This window comes from Podarcis vaucheri (genome assembly GCF_965113315.1).
Source record: "Podarcis vaucheri genome assembly, chromosome: 15".
Lineage (NCBI taxonomy): Eukaryota > Metazoa > Chordata > Lepidosauria > Squamata > Lacertidae > Podarcis > Podarcis vaucheri.
In genome coordinates, this window is record NC_138753.1 from 24,753,023 (window position 1) to 24,773,486 (window position 20,464).

The 20,464-nt window shown below is 47.1% G+C and overlaps 1 protein-coding gene across 6 annotated transcripts in view; it reads left to right on the top strand.

Annotated features, from left to right (window-relative positions):
- Positions 1-20,464, top strand: part of NECTIN1 (nectin cell adhesion molecule 1) — a 195,909-nt gene that overhangs the window by 96,493 nt on the left and 78,952 nt on the right. For 5 of the 6 annotated variants that reach the window (XM_082201033.1, XM_082201034.1, XM_082201037.1 and 2 more), the window contains exons 2-6: positions 8,603-8,953; positions 12,584-12,886; positions 13,686-13,803; positions 17,641-17,670; positions 20,220-20,371. In XM_082201033.1, the coding sequence (XP_082057159.1) occupies positions 8,603-8,953; positions 12,584-12,886; positions 13,686-13,803; positions 17,641-17,670; positions 20,220-20,371 (954 nt within the window). The remainder of the gene's footprint in view (positions 1-8,602; positions 8,954-12,583; positions 12,887-13,685; positions 13,804-17,640; positions 17,671-20,219; positions 20,372-20,464) is intronic. The other variant, XM_082201036.1, reaches the window with a different exon arrangement.

Here is a 20,464-nt window from a genome sequence, read left to right on the forward strand (position 1 = left end):
TCTGGGAGGGTGTGGATGTTAGTTTTCCTGAGAAGATGCCTTTGAGCTGCCATTTCCATTCTCATGCTGTGCCCAGCTCTGGAATCCTTAGTCCAATTGGTGCCAGGATCAGCACATTGCATCTCTTCCCCACCCCTTGGCAATATCTTTAACAATGGGGCAGCAGTTCCATCGCACCCGCATTACCAAGCCCAGTTTTTGCTCGTACAACTGCAGGTGTTGTGTTGAGCCAAACAGCGACCGCCAGCAGGCTCAGCGGAGAGGGCATGTGTGGCAGCTAAATGGCGGCGGTGCCACAGGCATCTGTGTGTCACAAAGCTTTGTCTGGGCTTGCATCTGGGATGGGTCATACAGAAGTGAGGGGCGGCAGAGGAGATGGGACCTCAGGAAATGTAGTGACAGAGTTGTCAAAGCTGGATCACAAAACATGGTTAGTTGGAGATCATGGAAGTGTATAGATTGAAGGGACCACAAGGGTGTGTGGGTGTGAGTGTGTACATGAGTGTTGGGGAAAGGGGTCTGCTAGTGTCTCAGGGTCTTGGGGAGGCATTAAGGGTGCATCTGTGTTAGAGGGGGGTATTTTTCCAGAGGTCACTAACCAGCAGCCCATCCAATTCCAAGGCATCTCTTTGGCCATCTGGAGGAGCACTCGGTTGGGAAAGCTCTAACCAAACTTCTTTCTTTCTCCACCTCTTCCTTTCAGCAGCCATTCAGAATGGCAAGGCTTTTGTCACAACCCTTTGCGATGTAACCCTGTGTCCTGTCAGAAACACAGTTTTTAATGCCAACCAGTATGGGTTTCGGGACAGGAATATACAGTGGTACCTCAGGTTAAGTACTTAATTCATTCTGGAGGTCTGTTCTTAACCTGAAACTGTTCTTAACCTGAAGCACCACTTTAGATAATGGGGCCTCCCACAGCCACCGCGCTGCCGGAGCACGATTTCTGTTCTCATCCTGAAGCAAAGTTCTTAACCGGAAGCGCTATTTCTGGGTTAGCGGAGTCTGTAACCTGAAGTGTATGTAACCTGAAGCATATGTAACCTGAGGCACCACTGTACCCAGATCCAGACCTTTTAGCAACTTTGTTGACACAGCAGGCGCCAAAGCCCACTGGCGATTTCTTGGGATAGAAAGTATCCCATTCCAATGTATCCTAGCTACTATCTGGAAGAAGAAGGGTTTGCCTATTCTGATATTGTAGAACAAGCCAGGAGGTGGGGCAATCATGTTGGTCTACCTCACAGGGTTGTGGTAAGCTGGGAAAAATGACACTGGGCTTCACAGAACCTTGCTCACTGAAATGGGCCCTTTCATTGCATCATGAAGGCAAACTACAGTTATTAAAAGATGAGTTGTGTACTTTAATTTGTAATCTAAATGCTCCCCCACATGCACACAAATTTTATTAAGTTGTCCACTGAGGCACCCAGCCATTTTAAATTATCTGCAAAAAAGGGAGGTAAGAAAGTTTGAGAAATGTTTGTTTACTGCTGGTTTAATTCAAAAATTCATGGTGTCCCTGTGGCCATTTGAACAGAATACAAATGATCAAGTTTTAAGCTGTTCCCAGTGTGAATCCTATGCAGAGTAGACCGATTGAAATTAATCAGCATGACAAACTTAGGCCCATTAATTACTGAAACTACTATGCCAAGTAGCATTTAGTTGGACACAGTCCCTAGTCATAAATGTCTCTCCACTGTTGCCCTGAGCTGGAAGGCCAGTTTTCCTGCAGACAGGCTGGCCTATCCCAAAATTACGAGCCAGGACTTCTTGGGCCTACCAGGGACGGTAGACTCTTTCTGAGTAACCTCTTGAATGAGAACACAAGTTGGAAGCCTCCCGACATAAGGCAGTTTCGTATCATTATCTCCGGGTGACTGAAGCCTCAAGTGATAACTTGCATGTATGAACGAGCCATCCCAGATCTAATAGATGGAAGTTTCTGATTTCTTCGGAGAGCTGCCTTCACCCGGGGTGATCTGTCTGGACTGTGGGTGGGTAGATACAGAACCAAAAATGGGTGGAGCACAATCTGATTTCTCCTCCCCTCTGCCAAATCCTTTTCTCTCTTATCACCCCTTTCTCTCTCCCCCCCCCCTATACTTCCTTGCTGCTCACATGGAATTAGGCTGAGGGCCACATTAAATCATGCTAGGGCCACATCCAGCCATTGGGCTGCAGGATGCCCACTCCTGCTTTAAGCAGAAAGTGTTTGTGTGGGTGAAAGGTGATATCTGTGCCTGCCAGTCACCAAATGTGGAGGAACTGAGATATGTGTGTGTTCATGTGTGAATTGGTTGTGTGGGTTGGTTACCTGTACCAGTAAGTCAGGGTGTGTGCCCCAGGAAGGCACTATCATAGGGACCTATGAAACATCTGCTGAATCAGACCAGGGTCCAGCATATTATTCTTACAGTGGCCAACAAGAAACCTATAAGAAGCCTGCAAGCAGGACAGAAGCGTAACAGCACTCTCCCCTTCAGTTTCCAGTAAATAGTATTTGTCTTTGCAGTCATGCCAAAGGTTTTGTTGCATTCAAAGTTTGGGGGAATGCCCTCAGAGCTCTTACCACCATCAAGAATCCCCTCCCCCAAGACCTGAGACTTAGCTGGGGCCCAGCAGAGAAAGGAGGTGGGCACCCACCAGCTCTTACAGAACATCATTCCTCCATCTTGCTCTGCTCTGCTCCAGGTCAATCACTAACTAAACCCTTGGGGGACTGGGGCAGTAGTTGCAGCCCTTGGCATTGAAAGAGGAGTGTTCACTTTTGCAAGCACCCCTGGGCGAGGGCTTGTGAAATTACACACCAGAAAGAGGTTCCTCCAAGCCTTTGCCAGGGTGCTAGTTAAACAGCCAGTTTTGTTCTTAGCCGTTTCCCCAGAATGTTCTGGAAAACGCCAAGGTTCCTCAGAAGCTTATCAGGGGTACTTTGCAGCAAGATCAGAAAGGGAGCACAAGATTTCCTGCTACCCACTACAGATCTTCTAGAGCGCTCAGTCATAGGGGTGTGTTGTAAGATGAAATCTCATTTCACATGGGGTGGTGGCAATCCAGCCCAACAGGCCGGTCTGGTGTGTCACACGGATTCAACATGTGCTCAGACAAATGCCCCAGAATCCTTTGCATCGGGGGGGGGGGGCTTCTGCAGCAGATGTGTGACGGTCTCTCTGCCAAGATGCTGTTATGTTGAGAAGAGATGTAAAAAAGTCACCACCTGAGAAGGCAGGGCAAAGAAAGACGGGGGCAAGGGATTTGTTTTGTTTTGTGTTTGCTGAGCCCCACATTCGGGGTTAGCCCTACTGTTAGGTAAAGTGAGGTGGCTGCTTCAGGTGGCAGGTGCCATACCTTGGTTGATGAACGCCTTGTGAATTGAATGTTTTGGCTCCCCAACGTCAGAAGCCCGGAAGTGAGTGTTCCAGTTTGCGAATGTTCTTTGGAACCCAAATACAGTGGTACATCGCAAGACGAATGCCTCGCAAGACGAAAAACGCGCTAGACGAAAGAGTTTTCCGTTTTTTGAGTCGTTCCGCAAGACGAATTTCCCTATGGGCTTGCTTCGCAAGACGAAACGTCTTGCGAGTTCTTGCGAGTTTGTTTCCTTTTTCTTAAAGCTGCTAAGCCGTTAATAGCAGCTAAGCCACTAATAGCCGCTAAGCCACTAATAGCCGTGCTTCACAAGACGAAAAAAACGCAAGACGAAGAGACTCGCGGAACGGATTAATTTCATCTTGCGAGGCACCACTGTATCTGACACGGCTTCCGATTGGCTGCAGGAGCTTCCTGCAGCCAATTGGAAGCCACGCCTTGGTTTCCGAACATTTTAGAAGTCGAGCGGTCTTCCAAAACAGATTCCGTTCGACTTCTGAGGTACAACTGTAGTGGAAATTATAGGTAGTCCAACAGCACCTAGAGGGCTACAGGTTCTCTGCTCCTGCTTTGACATCAGTTCTGCACATATTCAGGACCTTGACTTGGGGCAGGAGGAGAGGTGCACTTTCCGCTCTGCCTCAAGCAGCAAAATACATTGGCTCTGGCCTGCTCCTGCGAGCAAGAGCCACTGCCTTCCTCTCCTTGTATGGAGCAATCATTCCTTTCCAGTGCCGCGTTCCCACTCTGACGGCCTCTCTAGCCTTCCTTCCCATGTCCCTCATGGGAATGACCAAAGCTCAGTGATAGATGATCTGCTTCCCACACAGAAGGTCCTAGGTCCAATCCCCAACATCTCCATGGAGGGCTGGGAATGTCCCCTGTCTGAGTGCAGCAGCCGGTCACTGTGAACATTACTGAGCTGGAGAAGCTGAAGCCTTGACTCGGAACAAGGCAGATTCTTACATTCCTATTTTAAAGAAGCCTTTATTCAAAGCAATGAGGACTAGAATCTTATTTGATTTGTAGGGAAGGGCCACGGCTCACTGGGAAAGGAACTGCTTTGTAACGCCCCAGTTTCAGTCCCTGAATTTTGCAGCTAGGGCTGGGAATGCCCCCTGCCTGAAACCCTGGAGAACAGCTGCCTCACATAGAAGACAATTCCGAGTTAGACAGACCAGTGCTGTGACTCAGGATATAAAGGTGGCTTTCCTCTGTTCTAATCACTCTTCATTCTCTTTCATGCTTTGCATGAACCACTGTTCTTTGGCCTCCTCTCCCCAGGCTTCCCATTTCTCGAATGACCCGTTTTTCCAGTTTTCTGCTACACTTTCACCACCCGTCCTCTGCACCACTACCCTGCTCTCTTTTTTTCTTTTTTCTTTTTTGCTTTGAATATAAATACCAGCTATATAATTATTGGAGTGTTCTCTCTAAACACACAGATTAGGGAGAGACACAGCAGCAATTTTGCATGTGTGTGGGGGGTGTATGTGAAGCTGGATTTAAATGTTGCTGATCTTGTAAGACACTTCTCTCTTTCTCGGTGGAAGGGAAAGGTATTACCTGAGATGAAGTACAGACAATGTTTTAAAAAGCAAAGTCAGCCATTGTTGGTCTTCAACGGGAGAAATGAAATATTCCATGGTCCACAGCTGGAGAATATACCTTCAGGATGACCGAGGGAAAAGCTTGCAAAATGGTGGCAAGCTTTGGAGTTCTGCAGAAGTCTTTGCCAGGCAACGTATTACACCAGATAATCGCGCAGGGCGATCTTAGGCCAGTTGCCAGCTCTCAGCCTAACCAACCTCACAGGGTTGTTGTGAGGATGAAAGTGGGAGGGGGAGATCCATGTGTACCACCTTGAGCTCCTTGGAGGAAAAAAGGGATGGGGGTTGATGTAAATGTGATAAAAGAAAATGAAAGCTGGTTAGAGTGTGGTGCTGATAACGCCAAGGTTGCAGGTTCGATCCTTGTAGGGAATAGCTGCATGTTCCTGCATTGCAGGGGGTTGGACTAGATGAACCACTGGGTTCCTTCCAACTCTACGATGCTATAATAATAATTGTAATATTAATATTAATAATAATAATAATAATAATAATAATAATAATAATAATAATTTATTTATACCCTGCCCATCTGGCTGGGCTTCCCCAGCCATTCTGGGCAGCTTCCAACAAAATATTAAAATACAGTGGTACCTCGGGTTAAGTACTTAATTTGTTCTGGAGGTCCGTTCTTAACCTGAAACTGTTCTTAACCTGAAGCACCACTTTAGCTAATGGGGCCTCCTGCTACCGCCGCGCCGCCGGAGCACGATTTCTGTTTTCATCCTGAAGCAAAGTTCTTAACCTGAAGCACTATTTTTGGGTTAGCGGAGTCTGTAACCTGAAGCGTATGTAACCCGAGGTAACACTGTACAGTTATGCATCAAACATTAAAAGCTTCCCTTAACAGGGCTGCCTTCAGATGTCTTCTAAAAGTCTGGTAGTTGTTGTTCTCTGACATCTGGTGGGAGGGCGTTCCACAGGGCAGGTGCCACTATTGAGAAGGCTCTCTGCCTGGTTCCCTGTAACTTGGCTTCTCGCAGTGAGGGAACTGCCAGAAGGCCCTCGGCACTAGACCTCAGTGTCTGGGCAGAACGATGGGGGTGGAGATGCTCCTTCAGATATACTGGACCAAGGCCGTTTAGGGATTTAACCCTATGATGAGGAACCCAATGCTCCCCAAAGGTTGTTGGACTCCAACTCCCAGTGAACCTAATGGTTAGGGGGTCATGGGGGTTGTAGTCCAGCAACACTGAAGGACCACAAGTTCTCCACCTCTGTGTGGTGCAAGGAGAGGGCTATTGGTGGCTGCTAGCCATGATGGTTTGGCTCTGCCTTCACGGTCGGAGGAAGCAGGGCTTCTGAACGCCAGTTGCTGGGAAGCACAGGAGGGGAAAGGGCTCTGGTGCTCAAATCCTGAACACAGGCTTCCCACAGGCACCTGGTTCACAACTGTGAGACAGGAGGCTGGACTAGATGTCTTGTTGGCCTAATCCAGCTGGTTCTTCTGAACATAACATAGATAAGGCCAACCTAAATGGAAAAACTACAAGGCAGCAAGCCAGCTCTTGTAGCCATGAGGCCAGCTTGTTGACTTGCTCCTCTTCAAGTTGGAGAGCAAATATCTGCTAGGTGGCTGCCAAACATCTTGCTTGCACCCCAAGGATTAAGAAGTCACAGCCGCTCCCCACTTTTGAAAGCATGAAGCCCAGCTGTTAGCCAGATCTGTCTTCATGCCTTAAGCCAAGCACGCAGGCAGAGAGAAGAAACAATGAGAAACACAGCAGTCTTTATTTTTATTCCCAAAGACAGAGGTTAATTTTGGATTCGGGGAAAGGGTTTAATCATGTTGTATCACTAGTGGCTGGAGAGAATGTAACTCTTAAAAATGCAAACCTGATGCTCCCCTTTCGGTAGAGGAGTCCATGAATAAGGAACGCGCACCCGCTTCCAAAATGCTATGTGCATGTGTAATTAATTGGTTAATTGACTATAAATCATGTAGTTAGTCAAAGTTCGGTTGCAATCACCAACACTAGAAAGCAAGGCCTGTCAAACACAGTGAGACTTTGGATAGCATGATCTCCTCCCCCCCTCCACCAGTGGGTGACAACCTCCCTATATATCTACATCTCTGTCTGCGGAGACCTAGATAGATATTCTATATGCTGTATAAATTATGCAAATCAAACGCATTTGCATGATTTCCCCCACAAACACACACACACATTTTGCATGATTCACTCTGCAATATTTGCTACCTTGCGTCATTCATTCTGCCGTCCTGCTAGTCGCAGGGAGGGGCACAGAGCTGCATAGGGCACTGAATCTCTAACCCCCTGAACCCTGGGAATCTTCCAAGATCTGCCAGGCACTGCAGATGTACACACACACATGCACTTACCCTTGCAGCCTTAAGAGCCAGGAAAAGGTAGAAACACAGCCATCAGAATTAGCAGCCATTGATAGCCTTGTCCTCCATTAATTTGTCTCATCCTCTTTTAAAGCCATCGATATTTTAAAGCGGTCTGTTGTAAAGATGGCATTCCATGTGTGCTCATTCCTCACAATCTCTTGCCACTCAATGCAGGGGGGGGATTCACATCTGCATACCCCCTCGTTGCCTTTCTCATCACCATTTTTCAACTCTCACAGCCCAACACCTGAAGCCTTGCAGTGATGTGGCTGGAAGGTGAGAAGACACTGGAGTCCTGGCAGCAGTATCAGAGCTGGGGTAGCTCAGTTACACATGCCAGCTGCCACTTAACACTGCAGTCAATACGCTCTAAACATACATGTGTGGACCAGCTTATATAGATATGTTTATGCCAAGCTGATAGAGTCACCCATCTGGTCTAGAAAGAGTGGGAAACCTCAACCCTCAAAGCCAATTGCCATCCTCCAAGCCTCTGTCTCTGGCATTTGGGACTTTCCTCGCAGCACCAACCCAAGGCCACACCCCTCACACACACACCCTGCTTTGCACCCCCCCCCCTTGGGTCTTAGCTGGGCTGTGTCCTTCAACTCTGGCAATGCCTCTTACATGTCTGGATGGAGGATATGGGAGTGTGTGTCATCTACTGTATAAAGATGAAAATTGCATTTGTGGCACTGCCCACCTTTTCCTCTGTCCCCACCCGCCTGTGGCATGTGGCCCTCTGAAGGTTGCCTAGAACGGAACATGGCCCTTCAGCCAAAAGCAGTTTCCCGTCCCCTTGAAGTATGGCCACTCGGTGGCCTTAGCCATCTCTTCCAGGACAAGCAGGCAGGGCAATTTGACAGACGTTTCCTGTCTCCCATTATTGGGTGCAAGTGAGCAGTACAGTTTTATGTACCACTGGGCAGGCAAATCTGAAGGCGGAACATAGTGGGACTATTTGCATGGCTTTCCTCTCCTCCAGCCAGCTCCGTCGCAGGCTCAGGAAACTCAAATGCACTTGTTTAACTGTTGGGAAGGGGAAATTATGTCCCGTAGTCAATTTCTCTCTCTCTCTCTCCAATTTATCTGCGGAGCTGTGAGCCATATTTAGCTGGGCTTGCGCGAACCTGCTGCTTCCAAGCTACAAGCAGAGAGAATTAATTGGGACAAACGGTGCGCTGGAATCCCAGCAACAAGGACCATTTCTTATCACTCTGCAACTGACTCCTCTTCCCCCGCCTCCCTTCTGCTCTCATTGCAGGCCTCTGGGCTCAGATGGTGCTTGTCAACGACACGGTCTCCGGGTACATTGGGACTGACGTGAACCTGCACTGCACCTTGACCAACCCCAGCCTCGGCATGAAGATCACCCAGGTCACCTGGCAGAAGGCCACCAATGGCTCCAAGCAGAATGTGGCCATCTCCAACCCCGTCATGGGCATTTCCATCCTGCCCCCGTACAAGGACCGGATGGTCTTTCGAAACTCCTCCACCAGGGATGGGACCATCCAGCTGTCACGCCTCAAGCTGGAGGATGAAGGCGTTTACATCTGCGAGTTTGCAACATTTCCCGATGGCAATCGGGAGAATCAGCTCAACCTCACTGTGTTGGGTAAGTCGGCTTTGCTACCTTCCAAACAACTAGTGGTCCCTCTGCCCTGCTGTCTGAGCAAACAGCATCTCAGGTTTTACATACTGGTCCCGTAACACTAATGGCTTGAGTAGGAGCAGAGGTTTGGGAGCCAGGCGCCCTAGTGAGCTTGAGAAGGAAAGCCTAGTCTATTTCTCCCACCTCTCTTCTCCTTCCCTTCATGGGGTGGTGGGGTTACAGTCATCATCCGGCCGCTATTGCTGAGGGACAGCAGAAGAAGCAGAGGCAAGGATCACCCTTGATCACCTGGGTGCAGAACTTCGATACCCCACTCTCAGCAGAATCCCAGCCCAATTCCTTAGAAAATGCTTGCTCTCTTCCCTAGTCTGCTGAGGTAAAACGAGAAGGCAAATTTTACAACATTTGCCATCAATGATGCTCACCCCTCACCTTATTTTTGGAGAGAACTTGGAGGTCCTGCAAAATGGAGCAGAACCATTCTCCAATTCGGAGTGAGGGCAAGAGCTATTTATCTCTCCCTCTGATGTGGCTTCATATTGTCATCCCATAGCCACATCTGATTGGTTAGGTAGTGCCATGAATTCACCGCACTGCCTATATCATCCCTTATTGGTTGAATTGTGTATTTAGCAAGAAGAAAACTCCTTTTGGATAGAGATAGATAGATAGATGATATATAGATAGATGATAGATAGATGATAGATAGATAGATAGATATAGATAGATAGATGATATTAGATGATAGACAAAAATTTCTACTGAAACAGCACCTGTAGAATATAGGGAATAAATTGAGAACTTATATGAAAAAGGCTAGTTTTGCAGGACCTAGTTTGGAGACCTTTGAAAATGTTGCTTTTTTGCATGAAAACTGTTGATCTTCATAACTTTGGCTCAGCCTTTATCATAGAAGATTCTGAGTATCATATTCTGCATTTACCCAGAGTCCTGCTTTGTTCTCAGTTTAAAGCAAAGGTGAAGACTCTTTGGTCCTCCAGTTAGACTACACCTCCCATCATCCCTGACCATTGCTATGTGAGCTTGGTGCTGATGGGAGCTGAAGTACAAAATCACCTGGGGCGGGGCACAGGTTGCTCATTCCTATGCTGATGAGTTAATTTTTTCTCATCACCACCAGCAAGCCTATGCTCAGAAGCTAAGGCATGCTCTCCCTCTTGCATTTCCCCAAGGACCCATTCCACTGGGACAGACCCGTGCATCAGGTCAGCTTGAAATGAAATCTCCTAACCTTGTACCCACAGCAGCGAGAGAAACATGGCAAGCCCCCCTGCAGCTTCCTTGAACGTTTCTCTCTCCCTCTGTTGCAAACTGCCTTCAGTCCCCTTCCACTGGAACAGCACCCTTGAACCAGCGGGAACAAACTATTAGATTCTGGACTGATGCAGGGCATGGGGAGGGGAGTGGTTCTGTGCCCATATACCAAATGTCCTGCGGGATTCCATTCTGTGTTCTCCTTCCTGGTGATGATTGCCTTTGTGATGATAATGACAATTACATCAGTGTGCAAAGGATTCATTTTAGCATTGCATCCTTGGCGTAGACAGGTTGCTGTCTCGCTTATTCCACTGTATTATCTTGGATAAGGATTGATCGTAGTGACCTGTTTCTCAAGGGTGTGGCAAAGCTTTGAAAACGATCCTCCTTTGGGAGCCTTTCCCTTTGATGTCCCAAAATGGATTTCAGAAGGAAGTTGGAAAGCATCGTCTTTGGCTTTCTTTGGGTCTGAGGTTTTTTTTGGAGAGGATGTGGTTCTGGATTCAAGCCCTGTCACCGAGTTTGTCTCTCTCCCCTCCTGCTTCTGTGCATTTCATTTAGAACAAGAAGTCTCCATTATCAAAGCCCCAAAAGTCTTGTGATTAAAGGAGATAAGGTATCTTTATTCTTCGCATTCATCCGTATCAGTCTCTTGGCCACCATTAGAATCCATTTTTGTTATCCTGTTGTTAACTTCCATACAATAGGCATATAGTTCAGAAGAATATTCTCCGCTGAAAGTTTTAGCTTTTTTGGTACAGCCATACTTATACAGTCCAGCACGAAGCTTAGGAAGGCATAGACTTTGTTTGGTTAAATATGATAACATTTAGGATGAGTTTCTACAGAATGTAGTAGGCTATTAATATCTACATATGTATTAGGATAATAACATCAAAAATATTCATGTAATAATGTATGGGAGTATACAGTCAAACATCAGCTCCTGAACACCTCCGTTTTGGAATGTTTCCAGCACACTGGAGATCTTTCGTCACAATATTTTCACATTGCTGCATTTGTGTCCAAACCTATACAGGACTAGAAACTTGCTCTTTTTTTTGGAGCAACAGGTGAAACGATAGAAGTTGGCAAAATTATGCATGGCATGGGGAAAGTGCACAAAGAAAGATTTTTCTCCCTGTCTCTTAATGCTAGAACTCGTGGGACATCCCACGAAACTGAGCATTGGAAGTTTCAGGGCAGATAAAAGAAAGGACGTTTTTGTGCAGGACATGGTTAAACTATGGAACTCGAGTGAGGAGGAGGAAAGGATGGCCATCAGCTGGCTACAAGCCACGATGGTTATACTCTGCCTCCATGGTCCAAGGCAGTTACCGTATTTTTCGTCCCATAGGACGCTCCATCCCATAGGACGCACCTAGTTTTTTGGGGGGGAAATAAAGGGGGAAAAAATTCCTCTGCTTTCAGCGCGCCCGGCGCTCCAGGAAGCAAGCTGATATCCGCAGTCTAGACAGCCCTGCGGGACCTCCCGCAGGGCTGCCTAGGCTGCGGATGTCTTCCTGAAGCCTGGAGAGCAAGAGGGGTCGGTGCACACCGACCCCCTCGCTCTCCAAGCTTCAGCGAAATCCTGCATTCGCCCCATAGGACGCACCCAGATTTCCCCTTCATTTTTGGAGGGGAAAAAGTGTGTCCTATAGGGCGAAAAATACGGTACACTTCTGAATAGCAGTTGGCGGAAAGAAGAAGAAGAGTTTGGATTTGATATCCCGCCTTTCACTCCCCTTCAGGAGTCTCAAAGCGGCTAACATTCTCCTTTCCCTTCCTCCCCCACAACAAACACTCTGTGAGGTGAGTGGGGCTGAGAGACTTCAAAGAAGTGTGACTGGCCCAAGGTCACCCAGCAGCTGCATGTGGAGGAGCGGAGACGCGAACCCGGTTCCCCAGATTATGTGACTACCACTCTTAACCACTACACCACACTGGCTCTCAGTGCAGGAGGTCAGAGGGCTCTTATGTTTGGGCTCTGCATGAGAGTTTCCTGCAGGCCACTGTGAAATCAGGATGCCAAACTAGACGGCCCATTGGCCTGATCCAACAGTCTCTTCTTACATTCTTACGAAAGGTGGAATTCTGATAAATATTGACACTGCAATAGAGCACAACGCTTGTGTTCAGTGTCCACAGAATGGTGTTTGGTGTTTGTGTTCTGCAGAAGGCCAGGGAAGCTAGTGTATTCTGATGAATCAGCGAAGCCACTTTGATTTCGAACCCCTTGTATGCCTCAGCAGGAGATTAACCCCAAGGGCTGACCAAACAGCTAACAGCATGCGCTAGTAACCTCAAAGACCCTCCCCTCTCGTCTAACCTTCTTGCCTCCTGCCTTCTCCTCAGCCAAACCGACAAACCGGATGAGGGCCACCACGAGCCTGCTCATTGCCAAGGCCGGCATGACGGAGAAGATTGTGGTCGCCACCTGCACCTCCTCCAACGGGAAGCCCCCCAGCACCGTGTCCTGGGAAACCAAGCTGAAAGGGGTGGCGGAATACCAAGAGATCCGCAACCCCAACGGCACCTTCACCGTGGTCAGCCAGTACCGCCTCTTGCCCAGCCGGGAGGCCCATCGGCAGCAACTGACATGTGTGGTCAACTACCAGCTGGACCGCTTCACTGACAGCATGACCCTCAACGTGCTGTGTAAGTGAGAGAGGCAGGAAGGCCGGTCTGGGCAAGAGGTTCCTGCATTGCAGAGGGTTGGACTAGATGACTCTCGCGGTCCCTTCCAGCTCTATAAATCTGAGATGCTGTTGTTCGTTCTCCAGCAGCGGAGCTGGTATCTTGAAGAGGCTTGTGGTCTCTGAGACTTTTGCCTTTCCCTGGGCAGAACAGGGGTGGATTTGGGTGTGGGGGAGCAGTTGTAGGGCATTTTTTTTAAAAAAGCCAGGGTTCCTCTGTGAGAATGAATGAGTGAAGGTGTAACAGCAGCCCTGAACATGTGGAGAGGGCTTTTCTCCCACCCCACCCCGGGTTACCATTTATAATGCAAAGAAAAGTCCAAATCATATTTGTTTGTTGTATTCATGGCCAACCATTTCTCCCAAGGAGTTCAAGGTGGAGTTCATGGTTCTCCCCCTCTTTCATTTAATCCCTACAACAACCCTCTGGGGCAGGCTAGGCTGAGAGGCAGTGACTGGCCCTAGGTCAGGGCCAAGGGGGGATTTGAACCCTGGTCTCCCAAATCATAGCCCAACACCTTAACCACTGCACCACACTAGATCTGCTGCATGCCCCAGAGCTGAGCTATGAGACAAAGGTGAGCCAGAGTGAATATTAATGGCCTTTTGTCCTCCTCCCTCATCCACATCTTTGAACCTCTCTTTTCATCCCTCTCTCCTTTCTTCTCTTCCGCTCTCCCTTCCTCTCCTCTCCTCTCTCACCTGCCTGCCCTTCACAACTCCCTCCCGTTCTGCTGTCATTCCTGTTCCTCTCCTCGCAGACGAGCCCGAAGTGAGGATCGATGGCTTTGATGGCAACTGGTACCTCAACCGGAAAGATGTGAAGCTGACATGTATCTCTGATGCCAACCCTCCTGCCACCTCATACCAGTGGAAGCTGTAAGTAGCCACCTGCAGGGTTCCTTTTGACTTGTCTTCCCTCCAACTCCGAATGCAGAGCGATCCTCGATGGGGCAGGAGGGAGACTTCTTTCTGCTGAGAGTGTCGCACCTTTGCTCCCAAATCCTACAGAACTGGTGGGATGGTCAATGTGGAACTAGGCAGTACCACTCCAGGTTTTTCAGATTACAAGAATGTGTTTTGTGTGTGACGTATATATCTCCTATACTGGCCAAATGCCTGACATGTAGAAAGCTGTCATATCAAGAAAAATGCAAATTAGCATAGCCTTCTCCCTGAAGTGCTGCTTTACTTTGTGTAAGCATTTTTTTTATTCATTCATTCATTCATTTATATTCCTTCATGTGAGTCCCCATGCTGACAATACCCCCATGAGTGCCTTGCCCATAGAAAGCTAGCATATCATGAAGGTGGCAGTCTAGCTTAGCCTTCTCCCTGATGTGCTGCTTTACTCCTTGCAAGCATTTCATTTCATTCATTCATTCATTCATATCCCATCATGTCAGTCCCCATGTCCAGTCTGAATTAATGCAGCCCAAACACCTCAGATAAATCCAGGCCTGGCTGTAACAGGCCGTGATGATTTGACCTGTGCTAAGTCACCCCTTCCAAAATAACAACAAAAATGACATTAAACCTTGTGGCCACAGGAAAACCCACCCGAACACACCAGATTTCAAAGCAGCAACTGCATATATGCCATATGAGTGGACAGAAAGTAGATCAGGACCTACCATTCAACCACTGGATTATTTGTTGCAGATTGACACACATTCCTGACTCAAAATCACTTAACAATAGCAATGAGAGACAACAGAGCACCCCCCCCAAAAAAAAAAGATTGTGAGAATCTCTGTTTCAGTAGCTCTGATGCAGATGTGTGCTTGCAGAAGCAAGTCACCCCACCCCAGTCACTGCGTCTGCTCTCAGACGCTGTTACGCAGCTGGGTTTGGTTGGTGTCCCCCAAAGTTCTAGTAATATGGTACATCCCACAAGCCTGTCCATGTGACATCCTCAGGTGCCCCTGGCTCCCCCCCCCACTCCCCCGGCACTCTTCTCTTTATATAATGCTCCCTCATCTTTTGTTCTGTAATGAAGGCTCTGCTGAGGAGGTCAGTTTCCACCTAGATGAGCATCCCTGACTGGGCATATGTGGAGAGGAAAAGGCTGCTGTGTGTGTGTGTGTGTGTGTGTGTGTGTGTGTGTGTGTGTTATAGGCAAGGCAGATTTGATCAGCAGCCGGGTGACTCACAAGCCTGTTCACCTGGGATGACCCGGATGGAGCCAGGCAGGCGAGTAGATGGCCTAGTTCTCACAAACAGCAGAGGAGGAGGTAATCCTGTGTCTGGACTGTACAGATTCTAGCTGCAGCTTGCAGCTTGCAGGACTCCTCTGGCTCCTCCATTTTTTTTAAAAAAGGGGGAAATCCACCATATATAAAAAGCTAGCATGCCAGAGGAGAAGGGCTACGGCCTAGCCTTCTCCCTGACATACCAAATTTCCATGTGCAGGGGTGGTTTTTTTGCTTCTTGTTTAAATGCAGTCATATGACCTCCCACGTGCAGTCGGAAGTGGGTACAGTCTAGGGCTGGGTCAGAAGGCAGATCAAGATCAACTGGTAGTAGAGATCTACTGACTTGCAGTAGATTAGCAAGGATTTCCTGACCCACTGTTTTCCAGTTGGCTAAAAACCATTTCCACCACCCTCAGTGAGGCAGCTGAAAACAACAGTCAGAGGAAAACCAGGAGTGGATTTTTGGTTTGGAAGGACTGGTACTGATCATGCATTTCTGGACTGTGCATCTGCACCAGAGACAACTCACAGCCTGTGTCCACCTGCTTGAGCCATTGTTTTACACCTAACTCCAATTGGTGGACCTTGGGGGTTCTAGTAAAAAAAATAGCCTGCTGACCCCTACTAGCCTAGGCATAGGTTGGCCACCATCTGTTGCAAAGGAACTCTCTTAATAGCTCAGATTGACATTCAGCTGCCGTTTCCCTCTTGGCCCCTACCACAAATTTATTTAGGGTATTTTTTAGTTATTTCATAGGATTTATATACCAGTTGATTGTAGGGGAAAAAACTCAAAGTGGTTTACAAAAAAGATGAAACAGTAAAATCGTTGCTAAAAAAATTACAACCATAATTTAGTTAAAGTTAAGACCATAATAGAATATAATAGAATAATAGAATACAATAGAATAATAGAATAGACTCAGTACCCAAGGGGTATTTGAAGGGGAAAAGACAGTGACCATCAACCAATGGGGTTCTCCTCCACTCCCCCAAAAAACTAGACTGCCTCCTGCAGCCTGTGTTATTGTTGTCATTTTGAAGGGGTGAGTTTGGCCCAGACTTGCAAATACTTTCCACCTGTGTGTTAAGTACAGCTGTGCTAGAGTGCAGAAGAAGCTGCTTTCCACTCACCCACCCAATTGGCATGTGTTTCTCTTTGCTCAGGAAAGGGTTCATCACTTATCCCTGTGTTCATCCTGGTCTTATGGGCTCCCTTAAAAAGCATTTTTGATCGACAGAGCCTAGAGGAACCACTGCCTTGACTAATAAGCAATGCTGCTAGTTCTTCCCCTTCCAGGTTCCATTGTTTCAGTGGAATGGATTCAACCTCTTTCAGAGTTCCTTTTTTTTTTTTTTTTTTTTTTTTTGCTGAATAAAATAAAAGATCAAGGCATGGACCAAAGCCACTGGGAAGAGAGAAGGATCAATGCAGATAGAATGAGAGAGAGCGAGAGAGAAATTGCTAAAATGAGACAAAGAAAATCCTGATAGTATGGCAATCGGTGTAGACCCCTGAGCAAAGCTGTTATAAATGCAGACAGGGTCTCGCTTTCTGCGCTAACTGCAATTCCCCAGTCAAGCACAGGGGAAGTCCCCAAAAAAGCGCATGGCAGTAGTCAAAGCTCAAAGTAGCCAGTGCATGAACTAATGTAAAATATTGTATTTTTCGCTCTATAGGACACACCGGACGATAAGACGCACCTAGTTTGGGGGGAGGGGAGGAAACAAGAAGAAAAAAATTCTGAACCCCAGAAGCAGAACAGCAAGAGGGATCTGGCTTCTGGGATAGCCTCTTGCTGTTATGGCTTCAGGGACAGCCTGTGAAGCCTCCGCAGGGCAGCGGGGTGCCTTCACCCTACTGCCCGGCGGAGGCTTTGCGCCGCTTACCCCAAGCTAGAACGGCGAGACGGAGCGCTGCACAGCGCTCCGTCTCCTTGTTCTGGCTTTGGGCTCAGCTGCACAGCCTTCATTCGCTCCATAAGATGCACACACATTTTCCCTTACTTTTTAGAAGGGAAAAAGTGAGTCCTATAGAGCGAAAAATACGCTAGTTCTGAATATTAAGTGATGGAGGAGAGGTGGCTCCAGCGCAGGAAGAGAAGTGAGAGAAAGGGAGATTAAATATATTAGAGTTGGGGGCAGGGAGGGTGAAGGACTGTGAGACAGGCTTAGAAAGCGGGGGAAATATAGGTGTGATGGAAAACGGGGAGGGGTGAATGTCCCACAAGTGTGAATAGTTGTGAGACATCTTCAAGAGGTGAACCTGAGAACATTCTGCTCATGGAAGATGGTGCATTGTTTGGCTACAAATTCATTTATAAGCCAGCATGGGTACTATCCCAATATGGAGGTGTTAAAACTGGCAGCCAAATAGTAGAAAGTATAAGTCATGGGGGTAGGGGAAAGGTTTTGTGGCCAAAATAGGGGTGGGGTGGGCTAACTCCCTCTTTTCTCATTTGTCTGGTGCAGAGTAATAATAATCAAAGCTTTACCAAAGTGTTCCTTTTTTTTCTTTCAGGGTCCCATTGCCTAACGTAGGTAGGAATAGGTGAGCAGGCCATCACATTTCCTATGGACTAGTAACTTGTGGGCTTCTTTGCACGACTGATGCTGGGCATCTTCTGCCCTTTAGCCATTCAGAATTTGACTCTGATCTTCCCTTTCACTCTGCACAGAAGTGCGCCCTCATCTTTCAAGAGTTGCGCAACACACTTGATGGATAAGGCTGTCATGGCTTGGCTTGGGTTATAAACGCCTCTGTCATCTCTGGGTCTTTAACTATATAGAGCTTTGCTTTTATGCATGCTAACGTAGTCATAGACAAAATTCTAACCTTTCCTGTTTATATACTACTTGCGGATTGTTGTTAGAGCTTCGGAGGGGAAGGCGAGGATAAGAGAATTTCCTGTATTGTCAATAGGAATTTGCATTCTACTAAATTGCTCCATTGGTCCAAGGCTGCCTACTCTGACTGGCAGTGGTTCTTGCAGGTCTTGGGCAGAGAGAGGTGTTTGCCACCATCAGCTACCTGGGATTTTTCTGGGGCTGAACCTGGGTCCTTATACACGCAAAACATGCAAAACATGCCGCTGAGCTTTTGGGTGATCCAATTACTTTAGCTAAAGTAATTGCTTCACCTTGTACCGGTAATTAAAAATGAGCAAGCTGCATTATTCTTTCCCTGCATGTATACATGCAGTTATGGTTATGTTTGTTTGTTCCACGACTTTCCAAAACAGTTTGGGATTAATTCATCAATGAGTTGCTGGCATTTGATTCCAGGATAACATTGTGGGGAAACAACAACAACAATTCAGTCACCTTCTCTCAAACCATGTGCAATAAAAACAATTAAAAACAACATAGAAAACAATAGCAGATAAATTTTAAAACAATACAAAATGGACACCCTTGGCAAAGACCCATTCACCCAGCTGAGAAAACCCATCAGAACAAAAATGCCTCCAGTTGTTTCTGGAAAATGCAGAGAGTGGTCGCCTGTCGTTTGTCGACAGGGATGCCGTTCCACAGAACAGGGGCAAAGGAACTAAAAGCCTTGCTCTGAGTTGCCATGTTTTATTGCTTGATAGGTTGGGGGAAAACCCATCAGGGTAGAGATAAGACTGATTTTGCTAGCATGGAAGCCAGGCAAATTGAAAATATTGCTACAGGGTTAAGAAATTGCCACCAGTTGCCAAATTCAGCATCTCAGTTTTTGTTTTTGTTTTTAAATAAATCCAAGTTTCCAGCCCCTGGAAACTTTGGAGGTAGATCTAAAAGAGTGTGGCCAGCATTTCCCACTGACGGGACAAGGCATCAGTTTCCAACTGGTGGGGCTTTAGCACCAACTTAGCTCTAAAACCCAGTCTAGCAAAAGCAGAATAAATTATGCAATGAGCACTGTTATAATCTGCATAATTTATTGATGTTGCATACTTTGCAGAATTCAAGCTATTTCCCTGAGATCCCCTCCTCCAAACACACCACCCAGGTCTCTTCTGAGATGTCCATGGCTTGGGAAAAGGTGTCGGGTGGAATATTTAGTGACACAGCATCTTTTTTTAACACAAAGAATGTCCTGGATTTGATCCCCAGCACCTCCAGTTAAACAAATAAATCATCACAATAATTTCTTAAAACTATTGTAAAAGTACAAAGAAGAAAAAAACAGACAGATGGTAAATCTGTCCTATAAAATGATCCACGGTGCCTTGACATAAATTGTCTCCTGACTCAAAGCTTCATTTGACAGGATTGTAGGTGGCCAAACTGGGAAAGACCTCTCTCTGGCTCTCTCTGGCTCTTTCTCTCTCTCTTTCAGCACAGGAAACCTTATTGAGAGTCAGAACATTGTCTGATGGGCGGGATACTATTATTATTATTATTATTATTATTATTATTATTATTATTATTATTATTATTATTAGTCCATCTAACTCAGTGTTGTCTCCAGGCTCCCAAGTTCTGCAGATCTTACCCCATGCCCCTATTGCTCCCAAAATCAAAACCCTGTTTGAAGATGGGGAGGGAGGGGTGCAGGCACAATTGTAAATTCATCTTTCATTTTTATCCCACCCTTCAAGGAACTCATGGTGATATAGATAGTTCCCTGTCACCAAGTTTATCCTCACAACAACCCTGGTAGAGGCCAAGAAAGGATGGCTAACCCAAGGTCATTCTCTGAGCTTTGTGGCTCAAACCCTGCAGCTACTTGGTTGTCATTCCACTACACTGACCACAACCTGCTGCCATTACATCTAAGCCCTTTTCAGGTATTATCACACACACACACACACACACACACACGTGAGGGGCAGTCAGTGAACACGAACTCACTCACTCCATGCAGTGGGCCTTATTGTATAAGGGCAGTTTTACATACCCTAAAGCAGAGAAGATGTTGGATTTGGAAGGTAGTAGGCAATGAAGGTTTTGGCAAGAAAATTGGGTTGTAGAACAGATGGACTTGAACCTCTACTAGGTGAGCTCAAACAGATGGGCTTGGATAGTCCTATAATAGCTCCAGGGATTAGCCAGGATTCACTGGCTACAGGAAAGAACTTTCTCCCTAACCGTTTGGCCTTCCTTTTGCGACAGACTGAACGGATCTCTTCCCGACAACGTGGAGGTTCAGAACAGCACATTGTTCTTCAAGGGGCCCGTCACCTACAGCCTGGCAGGGACGTACGTCTGCGAGGCCACCAACACCATCGGGACGCGGTCTGGCCAGGTGGAAGTTAACGTGACAGGTAGGAACCCCTTGCCGGAAAGGCAGCCTCCTTTTGCTCAAAGCGCCCGCGTTGTGGGAGGGAAGTGTAAGCAAGCCGCACACCGTTATTTTT